The following is a 21,447-nucleotide window of genomic DNA, read 5'->3' on the forward strand; positions in this document are numbered from 1 at the left end:
AACAAAACAATAAATCAAGACCTGATTTGCATTTGCCAATTTCTGTGGTGGAAATATTTCCACCACGGTCAATTTCAATCTCATTGTTAGGAAGAGATGCACATCATTACAGCTGCCCGTCAATGTCTGCAGGGGACTCATTCCAGGGTCCCCTGCAGAAACCAAAATCCATGGATGCTCAAATTCCTTATATAAAATGGTATAGTATTTGTATATCCCACTAAACAAGACTATAACTGAACCACTTTGCTGTACACCTAAAACTAACATATTGTAATTCAACCATACATCAATTAAAAAAAAAACACTCTTTAGACATGGTACATGCTCAAAGATGGGAACCAACTATTCATTTTAGCTGTCTTGATTAGACACTAATTAACCATTTTGGTTGGCAACTTTTTAACTCAATTCCACTGAACAAAGTGCTCTGAAGTAAACATTTTGTTAAAATATGTCATCAGGATAATTCATGTTACCACTGACATATGCTCTATTCTATTTCCCTCTCTCTCCAGGTTTTTTTGGCTTCTTATAAATACTAAATTGTTACTCTTGGTTCAGTGTCCTAAATGGCAACCAAGGAACTTGGAAACATTAATATGACTTCATAAAAGAGCTCACTCTTATAAAATAGCTTAGATTTTTCAGAAGATGGCAAAATATGCCTTCTGTATAATATTCAGTGGCTGTGTGAAGTCTATATGTTCAAGTGTGTTTCTGTATCAAGAAATATTTTAAAGGTGCAAAAGTTATAGTAGCTCCAGCGTTCCAGCTAAGAAATTATGAGACCCAAAACATCATTAAAAATTAAAAACCAAAATGGCCACAGTCGACATGACAGAATAAGGACTAGAATATGAATAGAGTTTGCTTCTAGCTTGGCCTTCAGATATCAGAGAGTCGTTACATGGCATAAAGGATCCACTTTCCTTTGAAGAATAAGTTATATGGCCAAATTTCACCCTATATTTTCTAGTGATACTTGAAAAAAAGTCATTTTTCTCCTAGCTTCAAAACAATCTTTATTATTATTCCAAATTCATGCATTTTGGTCTTTGCGAACAAGGCTGAGAATTCCTAAATTAATAACCAGCACTTATTTCTGGAATGTCTAAAGGCAAGAAATGCCTAAACATTCTGAGGTTCTTTCATTCATTGGATTACTTCCAAAGAGAAGATCAAGAAAAGAAGTTATACAAACACACACTATTATATATAAAATAGATAAACAACAAGGACCTACTACTGTATAGCACACAGAACTATATTCAATATTTTGTAATAGCCTATAGTGGAAAAGAAATTGAAAAAGAACATATATATATATGTGTGTGTGTGTGTATATATATATAATATATATATATATGAATCATTTTGCTGTACAACTGAAACTGACACTATAAATCAACTATGCTTCAATTAAAAATTTTTAAATAAAAATTTATAAAGAATCATTTTTTTAAAAAGAAGTTATAACCTGCTAAATAGACATGTTTCAGGAAGTCAGAAAGAGCTGCTGTTAGATCCTGCCTGATGAAGCATTTCAAGAGGAGGAGAGGGAGGTTCAAAGAAGCCAAGATACAACCTTCCTATAGTCCAAGGAGCCCTAGAAAGAAAGATTTATCTTCAGGAAACCAGACAACAGGAAACTCCAAACCAGCTACAGATGACTTCTGGGGCCAATCTAGTCAATCCAAGTAGAGAGAGGGAGGTAACCCATTTGTGTGTTAGACATTGAAAGAAACATTCTCCATATGGCACGTGTGGTTGGAATGGAGTCCTTGAATTAGTCAAAGTAAGACAGATCTGAAAAGCCTTTTTATTCTTAGACCCACTAAAATTTGTATTACACATCAAAATTTCCTTCCCAGGAAGTCATTGGGCCTGGAACCTTAAAATCTGTGGCTCTGGAGTCAGAACTGGGAAATGACATCAAGGAAGACTAACTGAGAACAAAGGAAAGGGTTCCAGTTTCTCATTCTTCCCTTCAACCTCTTACTAGCCATTCTCAATTCCTGTCCCCTGTTTTGATTTTGGTGCAAAGAAGGTACAAATAAAAAGGACAGGCTGTTCAAATGACTTATCAATAATAAGGTAAGAAGCTTTTAAAAAAGTATCCAGTTGGGGAGGGTATAGCTCAGAGGTAGAGTGCATGCTTAGTGTGCACAAGGTCCTATACCCAGTTCCTAGTACCTCCATTAAAAACAAACAAACAAACAAATCTAACTATCTTCCCCCTAAAACAAATTAAAAAAAAAAAAAAGAGAAGTATCCAGGTTCTAAGCCAAAGGATTCTAGACTATGAAAGAAAGGAGGACAAGAGAGTTCGAGTTCAAAAGTAATTGGGTGATGGAATCTGGAGCAATTCCCTTAGCAAAGCGGGTAGCTGCCCCAGCTTTTATTACATCCCATTAATCAGATGGCACCCTAATGGCTTAAGGCTAATGTCCTACTGCTGACTATATAAGTGACAACTTTATTATCAAGGTTAATAGTACTCAACCCATTTTTTGCATCACAGACCTCTTTGAAAATATCATAAAGCTTCTGATCCTCAATCCACCACAATGTATGTAATTTACACACAAAATTATGCATACATTTTTCTTGAAGTTCAAAGACCATAGCTCATGAAGTGCTACAAATTGGTGCAAAAAAGTCAAAACAAATATGAAACCAAGAAAGAAACAACTCAGTCAAAAAAGGACTGTTAAACTACTAACATTATAAAGAAAAAGTCATTAGTTTCCCTCCCAGCTGCTGGTGAGGAGTGGTAGTCATAGCAACACTCGCACTTTTATCTCTTAGCTCTTAGGAAAATGGTTTGACCTCTACACCCATAATTTCCTACAACATCTGATGATCCGAAGGCCAGAAAGCTAATGAGAGGAAGGACTTGTTGCTATTTCATGATTAGAACCAACACAGAGTCCCCTGTCAGTTTGCACAGGGTAACTATGTTCCTGGTGAGGGGCCCCAGTCACAGTCATAAATACAGTACCAGAAAAGAGAGTTGAATCCCAAACCAGAGAGCAGGCTCCCTCCAGAACTCCCTTCTGCCTTATAGGACATGAAATGGTGAGGGAGAGGAAGAAAAACTTACACTTTTGGTCACCTCTGATGGCAAGTCCAAAATTCCCCATTACCTGAGAAGGAAAGCCAATTGGCCAGGTCATACTCCTCTGGACAATGTCCTCATTGCCTCGCCCAACTTTTCCATTTATGGCCTCATTTTGGTTTAATCTGGAACACAAGATCAAGAGTATTTTTGATCAAATGATAAAATGTAAGTAGGCAGTTTGGTTTAAAAATGTCAGTTCACATGAAGATATTATAGTTGGCTTTGTAAGCGGAGGAGAATTTTCCCTCAAATGGCATAGGGATTATAGAAAAGTGGGCAGGAGAGACTGAAAAGCATGCATGGGAGTGCTTATGATTTCTTGCCTTCTCTTTCAGGACAAGCATTAGAACAGACGACACATGTGCTGTGGGTGAAGTTACTCCTAGACTTGAGGAAGCATCAGCAATTTGGGTAGTTTGTGTTTTGTGTGTGTGTGTGTTTTTCTGAGAGAGAAAAAAAAAGCATTTAAATTTTACTTTTTGATTTAATTCTTCTTTTAATACAGAAAAAAATCCAAAAAAGTTTACATCCTTCCCTAATATCTCTGTAATGGTAAAACATCTTTAAGTCTGGTGTATTTTTACTATGGTGTCAAGCCATATTAGCTCAAAATTTAAATAGAAGAGCAGACACAGTGGGTCACATTTGCTCAGATTTACTCTAACTTATATTCAATAAAAATGGAAATTTCCTAGATATGTTAGTAATCACAATACTTAAAGTAAATTAGCAGGACTTTTTATATGTTTAAATTGTCTCTCACCAGCAAAGACCTTGACTGGTTTTCAAGTTGATAATTGTACTTTCCATAGGAATGGCATTGTATACTTTTCTTCAAAGTGCCTTAGCATACACAATATCCTTGCGATAAACTTATAAGTAGGTTAGGTGGTTATTATCCCATTTTTCTGTGGGTAAATGGAAATCTGAGAAAGATCTAAGACTTCCACTTGCTCAAGATTATTTAGAGACAACAGCAAGACATTAGTTATTCCTGACCGCTGACTATCCAAGTGCTCTCTCTCTCTGAATCTTTCTCCTTCTTACCACGTTATATCTGTATTGTTCTTGAGGCCTTTAAATGTAGGACCAAAAAGACATTTGGTTTCTTTCTCCATTATCTGGCTTCTCCCTTTTATACTTAAAAACTGTCATCGGAAGAGATTCTTCCTAATGTTAAGCTCTGTGTTTCCTGCCTCCAATATGAAGGAAAGATCATAGTCCTAATGGCTCAGACTGGGTATGCTACAGCAAGAGGCATGCTAGTTAAGAAAATCACAAGTCTTTAATAAACGAGATTGTCTCAGCCGCCAACATCATTCTCTTGAAACTCCTCAACTGCTTTATGTCACTTTTCTTCTACAGGCTGTTCTTTAGAGAGTAAAGAGATTTTAAAACTTACCAATCTTGTAAAAACTTAATTCAAGTTGTGTCATTTCCTAACTTAGTACCATCCAGTGGTTTTCCATTACTTTTAGAGGAGTGTCCAACTTCTTAATAAGGCCCTTGAGATCCTAGTTGATCAGGTCCCTGCATTGGTTAGCCATTGCCATAATAATACTTTAAAAACAACCACAAAACTCAAGGATTTCAATCATTTATTCTCATAGATCTGCTAGTTGGCTGAGTTGGTCTCACTGGAGCAGAACTGCTTCAGGCTGCAACAGTTTAGAAGGTTCCACATGCGTCTCTCATCCTTCTCCTGGGACCAATGAACTAGCTGCAGTAGAAATGGAAATATGCCCGACTTCTTAAATCTCTGGTCAAAACTGGCATCCTGTCCTCTCTGCCCACTTGTCATTAGCCAAAGAACATTATGTGGATGATCCCAAGGTTGAAGAGCAAAAGATACATTGTAATCTCAATGAGACAGTGAGAGGTAAAGGACTGGGGCCAGTTATTGATATACCACCACATGCTTTAACCTCATCTTCTAATATTTTCTCCTATTTCAACTCCTTTTTCCCTAGACTGAGATTTTTGTTGTTCCTCAAGTGTACAGGCTCATCCCAACTTCAGGGCACCAGCCTTTACTGTTCTCTCCCTGGAATAGATTTCTCCTAGACATTTCATGAGAGAATGGGTTCATTCTCTCATTGTGTCCACATACCTCTTAAGTGCCAACTCCTTTGGAAGTTCTTCCCTGATTACCATATCTAAAATAGCTACCACATCTACTACACATATACATATCTCATCATTTTCCATTCTGTTACCTTGCTTTAATTTTCTTTATAGGAGTTATCCAAAGCACTATAAAAAATTCTGTGTATCTCCATCATTCTATTACAAGTTCCTTGAGGGATCTGTTTTGTCTGTCTTGTTCATCGTTATTTTTCCAGAACCTAGGATTCTGTCTGGCACATAAGAAACTGTCTACAAGTACTGGTTGAATGGGTAAATGAAAGCCATTCCTATTAGAGCTGGAAGCAGGCCATTCAAAAGTGAGCCTATTCATCACTGGATCTGATCCTCAAGACTAGGGATCAGAAGTTCCTTCATAAATTCTCCTGTCCAGGAAGATGCAGTTACCTTCCAGACCCAGTGAAGAATTTGAGTTCCCATGGATCCCTTGTTATATATTTGGCCACAGAATGAGAGAACGTGCATTTTTAATTAAGGAGCCATAAATGCCTATGTCACAGAATAGCATCAGGACATTCTGCTAAATGGATGCAGCAAGCAGAAAAGCTCTCTCAGTCCTGCCAAGAAAGAAGGCCTTTCACCTGATTGCTAAGTCTCCAGGCAGGCTAGCACTATCTTGTATTTCTTCTTAGCTGACAGAATCAAGAGAAAGAAACAAGATGTGAATTTTACCTGAACCCAGCAAAGGCCTCAAACAGCACAGTTCAGGGAAGGATGCCAACTTGAGTGAGGCATTTTTGGAATCTCAGACCCTATGTGGGCCTTCAGAGTCTCCAGCTCACACCAATAGGCTTTGCAAGACTGTGTTTGGCTTCAAGGAGGCCATTAATGGAGTTCATATTGAACCGGTGCAGTTTTAATTTTAGAATGTCTCCTTAAAATTTTATAGGGAGCTTAGTTCTTACAAAATTTTCAGAAAGGTAGCCAGGCTTTTGTTTGAAAACATGGTGAGATGCCTGCCTTAATAATAATGGTAATGGCCACAGTAATAACAGGAGCAACCGGCAGACAAAAAGATAGGAAACTACAGACTCCACCAGGTTACTCTGGATACTTGTTTATAAAGTTCAAGGGCTGCTGAAACAGAATAATGACCAACTCTCTTGGAATGTGCGTGAATTCTCTGTGGGTTTTTTGCTTTTTGTTTTTTGTTTTTAATTTCTCGGGGATGGAAAGGAGAGGAAGGCAGAATGACGCTGATACTTTCCATCACTGCTTTCTTCTTCTGATTCAGCACAGTTTTTACAAAAACCCAAGTTCCAACAAAAATACTCATGCCAGCATATTCTTCAAGGAAAAAGAATGTCCTGCTCTGTCTTTATGATCACATTTGCATGTGGGTAAGATCCAGCAGAGCATGAATGTGCCAAAGCATTGGTAGAAAGAAATTGCCTTCCGTTCCTTCCCTACCTCTGGTTTTTCTAAAACATAATTCACCCAACAGGAGGGGCAAATGTGGAATAGGGCTGCGAACATATACCTTTGACCCCAGGCTTTCTGAATTTTTGGTTTTAAGCAGAACTTGAATATTCAAGGGCTGTGTAGACATAATAGGATTTCTTTGTTTGGATGTTGGGGGAAGTTGGGGTTTAGGACTAAAAAAGAGTAAATACCAGAAACTCAGGAAAATTCTTGAGCTTCAAACCACTGTCACAAAATAATGCTGGGCTGAGTTATATGTAAATGAATCAGAATTTAGAAATCCAGAGGGAAAATGTTCTGAATATGTTTTTTTGGGGGGGGTTCCCTACAAATTCCAAAATATTTTTTAGATGTTTTGGAAGAAATACTTTGAGGATGTGTTTGCTAAATCCAATACCTAGTCATAGTGTTCTTACTGCTGAGTGTTATCAAAAAGAGGCAAAAAGTGAATTGTTTCTCAGATTGTCAGTGGCCTGCAATGAAAGAGCAAACCACAAACACCAGCATGAGCAGGAAATAACCCTACTACTCCAAGGAGTTAGATTAGCTGTCCAATCACAAAAACAAAGCAACAGAATTTTCTTCCTTTATATCCACAAAATAAACTATTTGAGAAAAGTATCTCACTCATACTTGAATTCTCAGCATGACTCCACTCTCATAGTTGAAAACTTCAATCCCCTTCTCTCAGAAATAGACAGATCCAGCAGGCAGAAAATCAGGAAGGGTGTAGTTGAACTCAATAATACCATCAGTCAATTGTATACACTGACATCAGTGGACTACTTCACCAACAGCGGAATACACATTTTCTCAAGTTCACATTGGAATTTTCACCAAGATAGCCCACATTATGAGCCATAAAATACATCCTAATAAATTTAAAAGAATAAAAATCATACAATTACTGTTCTCAAACCACAAGGAATTAAATTTGAAATAACTAAAAAAAAGGTAACTGGAAAATTCCTAAATACATGAGGATTAAACAACATATTTCTAAACAACACATGGACCAAAGAAGTAATCTCAAGAGAAATTTTACAATATTTTGAGCTAAATCAAATTGAGAACACAACTTACCAAAATTTGTGGGATGTAGTGAAAGTAGTGCTTAGAGGGAAAATTATAGCATTAAATGCATATATTAGAAAAGAAGAAATATCTAAAAGCAGTTATCTAAGTACCATTTTAGAAAACTAGGAAAAAAGAGAAAATTAAATCCATGGTAATCAGAAAAAAAGGAATAATAATAATTAGAGCAGAAATCAATAAAACTGAACAGGAAAGCAACACAGAAAATCAATGAAACTCAAAATTAATTTAATTTAAAGGATCAATAAAATCTACAAACCAGGCTAATGAAGAGAGAGGACACAAATTACTAACATCAGAAATGGAAGGAAAATATCACTTTCATTACCCACAGAAACTAAAAAGATAATAAAAGAATACCATGAACAAGTCTAGGCCCACAAATTTGAAAACCTAGATGAAATGGACCAACTCCTTTGAAAGACAAAATCTGCCAGAACTCACACAGGAAGAAATAAATAATCTGAATAGGCCTATATCTATTAAAGAAATAGAATCAATAATTAATAAGCTTTCAAAACAGAAAACACCAGGCCAAAAGGGTTCACTGGTGAATTCTACCAAATATTTAAGAAAGAATTTATACCATGTGTCTACATTCTGTTTCAGAAAACAAAAGAGAGGGAATGTCTTCTAACTCACTCTATTAGGGAAAAATTACCCTAACATTAAAACCAGACAAAGACATTACAAGAGAAACAAATCTCATTAACACAGATGTAAAAATCTTCAACAAAATATTAGCAAATCAAATCCAAAAAAGTATAAAAAATAATTATATACTGTGACCTCCAAGTGGGATCTATCCCAGGTATGCAAGGCTGAGCCAGAGACCTTAACATACATCTCACCCAAGATGTATAGATGACAAATAAGCACATAAAAAAGATGCTTCGTATCATACGTCATCAGAGAAATGCAAATTAAAACAGCAGTGAGATACCCTTACACACCCATTAGAATGGCCAAAATCTGGCCCACCACCAAAGCTTGGCAAAGATGTGGAACAACAGAGACCCTCATAGATTGCTGGTGGGAAGGCAAAATAGTACAACTATTTTGGAAGGCTAGTTTGGTGGTTTCTTACAAAACTAAATATACTCTTACCATATGATCTAGCATTGCACTCCTTGGTATTAACGCAAAGGAGCTGAAAACTTATGTCCACTCAAAAGCCTGCATGGATGGCCAAAAGTTGAAGCAACCAAGATATCCTTCATTAGGTGAGTGGATAAACAAACTGTGGTTCATTCAGACAATGGTGCTCATTCAGTGCTAAAAAGAACTGAGCTATCAAGCCATGAAAAGCCATGGAGAACCTTAAATGCATATTACTAAGTGAAAAGAGTCAATCTGAGTAGGTGACATACTCTGTGATTCCAATTACATGACATTCTGGGAAAAGCAAAACTATGAACAATAAAAAAGTCAGTGGTTTCCAGGGATAGGGAGGACAAGGTCAGAGAGAGAGATAAGGCAGAGCACAGGGGATTCTGGGGACAGTGAAAATACTGTGTATGATATTTTAATAATAAATGTGTGCAATTATAATTTTTCCAAACTCAGTGAATGCCCAAGAGTGAAACTTTAGGTAAACTATGGACTTTGGGTAATTATGGTTAAAAAAAAAAATACCATTCTAGTGAGTGATATGGGGCAGGCTCAGAATGTGTCAGGGTTAGGGTGTACATGAGAAATCTCTGTACCTTCCTTTCAGTTTTATTGTAAATTTGAAACTTCCCAGAAAAAAATGAAGGTTTAAAAAAAAATAGACACACAAAAAATAGTTGAAGGGCTTTGGAAGTTTTACCCTGGAGAAGAAAAAATAATATTAACCTGTCTTTGTAAATTTGAGTTTTATGTAGATTAGGCAGTTGGCCTTTTCTTTGTGGACCCTGAGGATAGAATTACAAGTAAGTAGACTTCAACTTGATATTAAAAAGGGCTTTCTAAGTTTTAAATCTATCAGCTATATGAGAGCAGTATTTATCTATGTCTTGTTCATCTTTGTATGATCAATGCCTACTAAATGCTTGGTATGTGGAAAGTGCCCAGTAAAGTTTCACTGAATGAGTAGTCAGTAAGTTCTTTATCTCTAGGACCTAAAATATAGATTATATAACCTCTGGCAGGGGTTTGGCATTGGTTGATAAGGGATAAAGCAATTGTTTTCATATTTCTATTTTTTGTTTTCTTTTTAGCAGCTGAGTCCCTTTTTTTTGTAATAGTTCTTGGTACTTTTTTCAGCCTTGGGTTGAAATACCTCAAGGGAAGAACAAACCCCTAGTAGGACCACGAGCTCGCCTCCTCTCACAACTACAACAAACCAAAACTAACTGCTAAACAACCATCAAAAAAAAAAAAAAGACTGGAACCTAGCAAAAATGATCTTCTTCCACTGGAAACATAAAGGAGGGAACCACAACAGGACAGTAGGAGAGGCATGTTCGTGATAAAATTGGGCCCCATACCCCCTGGATGGGCGACCCACGAACTGAAGAATAATTAAGTTGCAGAGGCCCTCCCACAGAAGTGAGAGTTCTGAGCCCCACATCAGGCTCCCCAGGCCAGGGTTCTCGCATTGGGAAGAGGAGACCCCAGAACATCTGATTTTGAAGGCCAGAGGGGCTTAACTGAAGCAGCTCTATGGGACTGGGGGAAACAGAGACTTCATTCTCTTGGGAAGTGCACACAGAATCTTGCATGAGCTGGGACCAAGGGCAGAGGCAGTGATATCATAGGAAACTGAGCTAGACGTGCCTGCTAGTTTTGGAAGTTCTCCTGGGGAGTTAGGGGGTGGCTGTGGCTCACCCTGGGGCTGTAAAAGCTAGTGGCAGACATTTGGGTTGTGTTCATCTACATGAGCTTCCCTGGAGGCTAGCATCTTGATTGGGTCATTAGCACCAAGACCTAGCCCCACCAAATAGCCCGTAGGCCTAAGTGCTGAGAAGCCTCAGGCCAAATAACATACTGGGTGAGAACACAGCCCCACCTGTCAGCAGACTTCCTGAGTCCACAGCTACCTCTAGACATGGCACTACCCACCAGAGGGCCAGGACCCTCCACCCAGCACTGGGCAGGCACCAACCCCTCCTGCCAGGGAACATGCATAAGCCTCTAGTCCAGCCTCACCCACCAGGGGACAGGCACCAGAAGTAAGAAAACAACAATCCCAAAGCCTGTGGAAGGAACTTGCAAATGCAGGCCAGACTCTACACCGCTACTGGCTGGACCCTGGTTCTTGGGTGACAAGAGAAGAGTGCACTGCTGGGATGCACAGTACCTCTCCTACAGAGGCCACTTCTCCAAGGTCAAGAAACATAATTAACCTACATAAAAACACAATTGAAATTCAGACAGTATGAAATGGCAGAGTTCTGACATAGAAACCCAACATATAAAATAGAGAAAATCAGAGAAGCTTTGTTGAACTGGCTGGCAGGAACCTAGATCTACAACTGCTACACATACTACTTTGTCCCTATAGCATCCCCAAGAAGCAAAAATCTGTCCGTTTTAAAATTCTAAGATTCTAGGAACTCCAGATACTAGTTCTGGAGTAATATAACCTTTATTTGCTCAATTTCTTCATATAAACTAAGATTCGCTTATGATTGATTTTGCTTTCATATTTAAAATTGCATGATGCAAATAAAGTATTTAAAATACAACAAATGTGAGATGTCAGATGAGATATAGAAAAGCAGAAAGGAACTAATGTTTAGTGAGCACTTATAATATGTCAGACCTCATACTAGGTTCATTATGTTCAGTAATTATAAAATTTAAGTTTAGGGAAAATTAATTCTGAATGGGCTAACAAAGAAGACCTCATGGAGGAGTGGGAATCTGAGCTAAATCTAGAATAGTCTTCAATAGGTAGAAAAAGAAAAAAATGTCCCAAGTCAAGTCTCAATTTTTTGTTTTTTAAAAATACAGGACTACAATATAGTAACTTTGTGAAGAAATTCCAAAAGCTTCATGCCATTACATATAAACATTTAGAACCATATCAAAACAAGTTAAAAACAAATCCCCCATCACCAGCAGTGGGACAAATCAACACCATGTACCTCCTGATATGGTCCATGGAGAACAACACATCTTTATTCACTCCCTGACAGAAGCAAACAACCTAAATCTAATCATGAAGGATATTGACAAACTGAAACTAAAGGATGTCCTACAACATAACTGACCTGCACACTTCAGAAGTGTCAATGTCAGGAAACACAAAGACTGAGGAACTGTTCCAAATGAAGAGAACAAAGAGGCATGACACCCAAATTAAACATGTGATCTTGGATTTTGTTTTGCTAAAACGGATGTTCTTGGGCCAATTGGCAAAATATGAATAAAGGCTATAGATTAGACAATTATGGTGTATCAATGTCATTTGTCTAATTGTGATAATTGCACTTGGTTTATGTAAGCAAATTATTTTAGGATATACACATTAAAGCATTTATGGATAAGAGGGCATCCTGTCTCCATCTTACCCTCAAATGGTTTAGAAAAAATTTCACACACACACACACACACACACACACAAAGAGAAGTATAAAGCAAATGTGGTAAAATGTTAATATGTGCAGAAACTTAGTGAAGTATATATAGGAATTCTTTCTACTATTCTTACAGCTTTTCTGTAGGTCTGAAATTATATCAAAATTTAAAAGTTATAGAAAAAACGAGAAAAATAAAGTAATATTTCTATTTGTAAAAAAAGGGAAAATTACTGAAATCACTGAACATACTAGACGAATGGTATAATATGCATCAAGAAAGATAGTTCTTTACTTTGGAAAATTATTTATGGGTCTCTTGAGTGTTAAGTGTGCAGCCTCTCACTGGAGAATCTGGAAGAAAATGGTATAGTAGAGAGAGAGCTGAATTATTATGCATAATGAAGTAAAACAAAATTTATTTACTTCAGATAAACTGGAGGTGGGGCTCAAAAATAAACAGAAAGAAGACATGTAAGTCAGCAATAGGGAAGGAAAAACACAGGAAGTTCTAAATTTGAGCCTAAGGAAATAACCAGCAAGAAATGTCTTGAGAGGGAAGTAGTTGATGAAATTGTTGGACAACAATGCCTGATATTAAACTTACTATTTTTTATATCATGCTGGACGATAATTCTCCTCACTACCCCAAATATTTAATATATAACAGCCTTTCATTTGAAACACTTTCATTGAAGTGGGAATGAGGGTCATATCATATGTGAGACAAAGCAGTTTGAGAAGACAGTAATATCAGGAAAAGAAACACAGAGAAAAGACTGAGAATTCAGTGGATTTGTAAAACTACAGGAAAAGGTGACCAGAACAATGTAAAACTTTCAAAATCCTTGAGTTGGTGTGAGGGGAGAATTCTAAATTTCTTATGACATCTTTGTGAGGACAGGAGATTTAACCACTCTTTTTAAATATTAAAGGTCAAGTGACACAAGAAGATTAGAAAACTTGGAAATGTAAGACTGCATATATTTAGTTGCATTGGCATAACTAGATATTAAATAATATGATCAATAAAAGTGATTTTTTTCTACTAAGTCACCTGTTAATACAATCCCATAACTGCACTTCAAGGGATCTATCTGTGTTCACCAGCCTCCAAGATGGCCTTCAGTGATTTTCACCTCCTGATGCCCACGTCTTCCTACATTAAATGGGGTAACTTGGGAAATAAAAGAGATACCGAAAAAATTATGGATCATGACTTCTGAGATGACATCATAAAAAAACATTGTGGCTTCTGCCTTACTTTCTCTTAGGTCACTTGCTCTGGGCAAGCCAACATCCATGTTGTAAGGACCCTCAAGCAGCCCACGAAAAGCCCACTAAATGAAGAATTAAGGCTTCTGTCAACTGCCAAGATCAGCTTACTGGTGATGAGGGTGAGTCACATTGGAAGCAAATCCTACTACCCTAGTCAAGCCTTCAGATAACTACAGCTCCAGCTGACATCTTGATTGTAATCTTATTAGAGACCTTGAGCCACAACCACCCAGCTAAGCTGCTTCCAAATTCCTAAACACAAAAATTACGGGATAGTATTTATAACTGTTTTAATACATTACATGTTGGGATAATTTGTTATGCAGCAAAAGATAACTCATATATTCTCCAAAAGTAATAATCAGAAAATTTATCTAACATTCATGTGTAAGTTCAATACAGTATCATTTATAATAGCAAAAATTGGAATAACCTGTTTCTAAATAGAAAGTATTTTTAATGACTTATTTTATAGCAATATCATAATTAAAGCTAAAATTTACTAGATTTTTTTCTGTCCAGACACTGGATAGAAGGATATACTTTGTATTCATTAAAAATAATAGTTTTGAAGAATACAAAACAACATAGTCATAATGTAATATGAAGTGAAATAAATAGCATACAAAACTATATATATAGTATGATTACATATTTTGTAAATATAGTTCTCTTTTTTTATTGAGTTATAGTCAGTTTACAATGGAGTGTCCATTTCTGGTATACAGCACAATTCTTCATTCATACATGAATATATATATATTCTTTTTCATATTCTTTTTCACCATGATCTAGTACAAAATATTGAATATATTTCCCTGTGCTATACAGTATAAACTTGTTTATCTATTTATATATACCAATCAGTATCTGCAAATCTTGAACTCTCAGTTTATCCCTTCCCACCCACCTCCCCCGGCAACCACAAGTCTGTATTCTATGTCTGTGAGTCTATTACTGTTTTAAAAATAAGTTCATTTGTCTTTTTTTTTTAGATTTCACGTGTGAATGATATTATATGGTATTTTTCTTTCTCTTTCTGGCTTACTTCACTTAGAATGACATTCTCCAGGGACATCCATGTTGCTGCAAATGGCATTATTCTATCATTTTTATGGCTAAGTAGTATTCCATTGTATAAATATACCACAACTCCTTTATTCAGTCATCTGTTGATGGACATTTAGGCTGTTTTCATGTCTTGGCTATTCTAAATAGTGCTGCTATGAACATTGGGGTTCAGGTGTCTTTTTGGATTAGGGTTCCCTCTGGATATATGCCCAGGAGTAGGATTGCTGGGTCATATGGTAAGTCTATTCCTAGTCTTTCGAGGAAACTCCATACTGTTTTCCACAATGGCTGCATCAAACTGCATTCCTACCAACAGTGTAGGAGGGTTCCCTTTCCTCAACAGCCTCTCCAGCATTTATCATTTGTGGGCTTCTGAGTGATGGCCATTCTGACTGGTGTGAGGTGATACCTCATTGTAGTTTTGATTTATATTTCTCTGATAATTAGTGATATTGAGCATTTTTTCATGTGCCTATTGGCCATTTGTATGTCTTTATTAGAGAATTGCTTGTGTAGGTCTTCTGCCCATTTTTGGATTAGGTTGTTTGTTTTTTTCTTATTAAGTCATATGAGCTATTTATATATTCTGGAAATCAAGCCCTTGTCAGTTCATCTTTTACCAATATTTTCTCCCATTCCATAGGTTGTCTTTTTGTTTTGCTTACGGTTTCCTTTAAATATAGTTCTCTTAATATTCAACATATATTTATAATTACATATGCTTATATTTTTATAAAATGGAAGTCAAATATACACACATGCAAAAGAAAAACATTGGCACCCAATACAACAAATGTTAACAGTAGTTAATCCTGGTTGAGGTAGGGATGATTTTGGTATTTAAATTATCTTCTTTCTCTGTAGTTTTCCAAGATGTATGTATGTATTTTATCATCTCATTTTTTAAATAATAGAAAATTTGCCAGAGCACAAAATGTGGGAACAAAAGGAAGTGTGAGATGATGCCCACTCACAGAATTTGATTTCTGGGAAAGCCATCTATTTCAACATCCTCATTTTACATATGAAATACCTGAGACTCAGGAGAGTTAGGTAATGCCCCTGAAGTTCACCTACTTGGAAACAGCAAAACCTGAAGGGAAACCCGAGTTTCCTAGTTGCTGATCCAATCTTCTCTTTACTACACTATGTTACTGCCAAGAAATCAAAAACAAAGGCATCACAGGACCTCAAGAAAGAGGGCATACTTGAGAAAAATGGCCAAAATAAAAATAATGGTTAACCAACTCTGAGCAGTCATCCCTGCAAAACGAAAATCATGTTCTAGGCAGGCAGGCACCAACTTTAAGTGCTCAAACAAATCAATATTTAAGGACTTTAGTAGAGCCACCACAACAAGTGACCTTAGTTAGAAAGAGAGTCAGGCTAGACCCATTAAGACTTTGACCTGAATTGATCCATAACTAACCTCTTTATAGGCAAGTGAAAAGGTAAATGTTATTTCATCACCTGATGAATGCGAACTTCACTTACTGCTGCTGCCTCAGCCATTCTTAACACATCAGAACAACTCATATATACCTTCTCTCTCTACCTCCTTACTTGGGCTGCAATGCAGACCATGATACTGGTAGCTAGCCACAGCACAGATATTTATAAGTCCTTACTTGGGCTGCAATGCAGACCATGATACTGGTAGCTAGCCACAGCACAGATATTTATAAGTCCTTTGGAAAGCTCTAAATGGAGAATGAAAGAACCTCTCATATGAAGGAAAATATCAACAGCTGACTCTTTTCTTATAGAAGAGGCCTACCTGGTTAGTAATTTGGGCTTTATTAGTGTTTGGGGAAAAACTTTGGGAAAACTTATAGAAACCATAAAAACTATCTGCAAACATTTAGAAGATACTAAGTTTGTATGTACTCTGTTGCTTCCAGCTCTAACAAAATAATCCAGAAATAAGCAAACAAAAACCACCCACATTTACTCCCATCCGTTTGTTGTCTCTTGCATAGTAAAATGTTTAATTATCAGAAATAAAAGACCTCTACCTGAAAACTTTTCAGAGCACTGACATATCATCACAAGAAATTAATATTAAAACTTTCATGTTGTTAAGGAATTTCCGAGGAATCCTCAATTTTTGGCCTATGATCAACGGTGGGATATATGGTGCTTTTGAGAAAATATGAAGCAACATGTAATTATTTGAGAAACTTCAAAAGAATCCATTGGCTCATCAGTAAGAAAGAACTATTGCTTGGCTATTTAATCCTAAACATCAAACAAGACTATGGCTATTGCTTTAGTGGGTTCTTTTTTAACATTTTTTATTGAATTATAATCATTTTACAATGTTGTGTCAAATTCCAGTGTTCAGCACAATTTTTCAGTCATACATGGACATATACACACTCATTGTCACATTTTTTTCTCTGTGAGCTACCATAACATTTTGTGTATATTTCCCTGTGCTATACAGTATAATCTTGTTTATCTATTCTACAGTTTTGAAATCCCAGTCTATCCCTTCCTACCCTCCACCCCCCTGGCAACCACAAGTCTGTATTCTCTGTCTATGAGGCTATTTCTGTCCTGTATTTATGCTTTGTTTTTGTTTGTTTGTTTGTTTGTTTTTTAGATTCCACATATGAGCGATCTCATATGGTATTTTTCTTTCTCTTTCTGGCTTACTTCACTTAGAATGACACTCTCCAGGAGTATCCATGTTGCTGCAAATGGCGTTATGTTGTCAGTTTTTATGGCTGAGTAGTATTCCATTGTATAAATATACCACTTCTTCTTTATCCAGTCACCTATTGATGGACATTTAGGCTGTTTCCATGTTTTGGCTATTGTAAATAGTGCTGCTATGAACATTGGAGTGCAGCTGTCATCCTGAAGTAGGGTTCCTTCTGGGTACAAGCCCAGGAGTGGGATTCCTGGGTCATATGGTAAGTCTATTCCTAGTCTTTTGAGGAATCTCCACACTGTTTTCCATAGTGGCTGCACCAAACTGCATTCCCACCAGCAGTGTAGGAGGGTTCCCCTTTCTCCACAGCCTCTCCAGCATTTGTCATTTATGGATTTTTGAATGACGGCCATTCTGACTGGTGTGAGGTGATATCTCATTGTAGTTTTGATTTGTATTTCTCTGATAATTAGTGATATTGAGCATTTTTTCATGTGCCTTTTGATCATTTGTATGTCTTCCTTGGAGAATTGCTTGTATAGGTCTTCTGCCCATTTTTGGATTGGGTTGTTTATTTTTTTCTTATTAAGTCGTATGAGCTGCTTATATATTCTGGAGATCAAGCCTTTGTCGGTTCCATTTGCAAAAATTTTCTCCCATTCCGTAGGTTGTCTTCTTGTTTTACTTATGGTTTCCTTTGCTGTGCAGAAGCTTGTAAGTTTCATTAGGTCCCATTTGTTTATTCTTGCTTTTATTTCCACTAGGAGAAAATTTTTGAAATGTATGTCAGATAATGTTTTGCCTATGTTTTCCTCTAGGAGGTTTATTGTATCTTGTCTTATGTTTAAGTCTTTGATCCATTTTGAGTTGATTTTTGTGCTTTAGTGTTGAACAAATACATTAACTAATCTATTTCTACTCTAAGAGGAGTATTTCTTTACCCAGGAGTCAACAAATGAAGAGACTGTTGTTTCAAGTGAATAGAAATGTTTCCAGTGATTGTTGAGTAAAGGATATGAGTGATCCAAAAGGAAAAGAGAAATTTGGTTGTCAAGTCACCTTCTTGGTGAGTTTCTGCTAGCTAAGAAAAGAGACTCAGAGTCTGTTTCTGTTTTGTATATGAGTTCATTAGTGGTCTCTTTTTTTTTCTTTTTTAGATTCCACATATAAGTGATATCATATGGTGTTTTTCTTTCTCTTTCTGGCTTACTTCACTTAGTAAACAATCTTATGGTTACCAGGGAAAAGGGGTGGGAAGGGATAAATTTGGGAATTTGAGATTCGCAAGTTATAACCACTCTATACAAAAATAGAAAAAACAAATTTCTTCTGTGTAGCAGAGGGGACTATATTCAATATCTTATAATAACCTTTAATGAAAAAGAATATGAAAACAAATCTATATATATGTGTAGAAAGGAAGAAAGAAAGGAAGAAGAAAAAGAAAGAAAGAAAGAGAGAAAGAAAGAAAGGGAGAGAGAAAGAAAGAAAGGAAGAAAGGAAGAAAGAAAGAAAGGAAGGAAGGAAGAGAAAGAGAGAAAGAGAAGAAAAGAGAAGAAAGAAAGAAAGAAAAGAAAGAAAGAAAGAAAGAAAGAAAGAAAGAAAGAAAGAAAGAAAGAAAGAAAGAGAAAGAAAGAAAGAAAGAAAGGAAGAAAGGAAGAAAGGAAGGAAGGAAGGAAGGAAGGAAGGAAGGAAGGAAGGAAGGAAGGAAGGAAGGAAGGAAGGAAAGAAGGAAAGAGACTTGGGAAATTCCTATACCATTAGGCAAGGACGTAATGGGTGGCATAACCCCACTGAACCTCTCCCTCTCTGGCCCCTAGGTTAATACCAAAAAGGGAGATGACTTCATAGATCACTGAGTACATGACCAGTGAATAGACAAGTGGGCTCTCTTTCCAATAAATCTGTGTGTGTGCACACTTTGTATATGTAAGTAGGAATAATTAAATTATTAAAACTCACTTAAAAAACTTATTACATCTCTATGGATTTTTTCTACATGTGCAAATATATTGATATGCTAAGATATTATGTATATCTGTATTGGCTGGGAAAAGCCAGCTTCTCATGTAGTCTAAACACCATACTTTCTCTTCACACTGTTCTCTCCAATTGGAATTTTCTTCCTTCATAAATCTGATTATATTCCAGCCAGCCTGAATCCACTAGACCTCACTTGTTCCAACATTTAATACCTGCGTGGCCTTGGACAAGTAACTTGGTCAAGAAACATTTACTGAAGATGTTCTAGGCTGGATATTAGAGTTTAGAGTGAGAAACTGACTTGCACAAGGTAACACCATAAATGGAAGACTGGAGTAGAACTCACATCTTCTGTCTTAGGGACTAACCACCATCTGCTGCCTATCCTGCTCTCTCTGGAGTTACATCAAGGAATTCAAAGATTATTGCCAAGCTCAATACAGTTCTACATTGTTTGTTAGTTTTATTATGTCAAATGTGTCCATAGTTTCCTCTTAGAATTTTTGTGGGGATACCACAATTTTTTCCACTGATGAAAGCCTCAGATACTAAGCTCTGTTAATAAGAAGTATTTTTTAATTTTAATCATCATATTAAGCATTAAAATATTACTTTAGTTCCATTTACCTTTCAAACTTTTTATCTATTTAATTTTTTTTTGATCATAAATGTCTGCCTCCTTTAGATAATTACTTGTCTGCATTTCAGATTATTTTCTTATAATTAATATTTTTATATACTACTTGATACTTCCATAAATATGAGTACCTGTCTCACCATCTCCTAACAGTAGTAAATACTATCTATCTTGCCAATTGTTTAACTATTTTATTTCCATACCCAGCACCCTCACTTCTACATAAAGAACTAGTTCTCATTTTTTTAGATCAATTATCCAATTTTCTAACTAGATAAGATCTTTCATTTGTATAATTAATTTTTTCATTCAAGAAACTTTATTTTATTTTTTTTAATTTTTGTATATGCTAAACTTGTTTTGCTTTTTTCTCTTTAAATACCTGTGATCGAAAAGTTAGCTCTTTCTTCATTCTCCCTCAGATCTATGTGTCTTGTCCTTGTGTTTAGCACAGTGTCATTGTGAACAGATACATGTTGGAATCTGACAGATTTGAGTTTCAGTTCTGCTTTGTCAGCTACTGGCTGTTTGCCGGGCATGTTAGCTGACCTTGCCAGGTCTCGGTTTCTTCCTCTGTACGTGTGTTTAGGGTCCAGTGAGAACTCACTGAGAAGAGCCATTTTTGCTCTGTTTTCCCAGCATTCTTTAAGAGTGCTTCTTGTTTGGCCTCTGCCTCACTAATTCTGTTTTCTGCATGTGAATTTGGTTCTGCAAATGCTCTTTGGTGTTCTATGATCATTCAGTTAACTCCTACACTCATTTCGTAACTCCCTCAACCTGCATCCCAACTTACTGCTTTTTCAGTTAATCTTTTGCTTTCAAAGAGATCATGTTTTCTTGGTATTTCACTGGAGACACAATGCAGAAACTTTCACAGGTTTCTTCTCTTTCCTGTGGAGATCCTCACCAAAAGCATGCTTTTCCTCAGTTTTGTCCAGACACTGTAGCTCTTTAACCTGGCAGAATACTTGCTTGTGTCCCTTATTGCTTTCTTCCTGCCCCTTGATGAAAATTTTCATAGGTCCTATGGCTTTTCTGCTTGCTTTTTGGTAATGGACAGGGCTACAGTTACCCGAAATAAAAACAGAGAGTCTTAATTCAGAAATTGTAAGTGTCTTGCCAGGAAATCAGTCAGAACTGGGTTTCTAGTATGCTTCAGGCTGGAAACTTGCAGCAGAAGTGGAATGAAATGGATGGCTTCCTCTCTACTTCTCTGTACTCAATCCACCCTGCCTGGCTCACTAACCATTTTTGGACACTTCTGGGTAAAACATGGAAAAAATGAAGTGTTTAGGGATAAAGGTCTTATTTGAACAGACATCTCATAAGCGGTTGTCAGGCTCCCTGGGCCTGGCAGATGTTTGAAGCTGTTTTTGTTGAGTGTGTTTCATGGGCCTTTGGCATTTTTCATCACTCAGGGCCCCTCTCTTGCAGTTCTATTCACCTGGGCAGATGGGTCTCTGTTTTGGGTGGTCCTGTGCAACTCATTCTGCAGCCCTTAGGAACTCAGGGCCCATCTGGAACATCTCAC

At 36.8% G+C, this 21,447-nt stretch overlaps 1 protein-coding gene across 13 annotated transcripts in view; it reads right to left on the reverse strand.

Annotated features, from left to right (window-relative positions):
- Nucleotides 1–21,447, reverse strand: part of ADAMTS3 (ADAM metallopeptidase with thrombospondin type 1 motif 3) — a 486,980-nt gene that overhangs the window by 343,637 nt on the left and 121,896 nt on the right. For 10 of the 13 annotated variants that reach the window (XM_072941169.1, XM_072941192.1, XM_072941176.1 and 7 more), the window contains one exon: nucleotides 3,150–3,246. In XM_072941169.1, coding sequence (XP_072797270.1) covers nucleotides 3,150–3,246 — 97 coding nt within the window. Of the gene's footprint in view, nucleotides 1–3,149; nucleotides 3,247–13,348; nucleotides 13,469–21,447 lie in introns of all 13 variants that reach the window. The other 3 variants (XM_072941208.1, XM_072941218.1, XM_072941215.1) reach the window with 1 other exon arrangement.

Source organism: Vicugna pacos, chromosome 2 (genome assembly GCF_048564905.1).
Source record: "Vicugna pacos chromosome 2, VicPac4, whole genome shotgun sequence".
NCBI classification, from domain to species: domain Eukaryota; kingdom Metazoa; phylum Chordata; class Mammalia; order Artiodactyla; family Camelidae; genus Vicugna; species Vicugna pacos.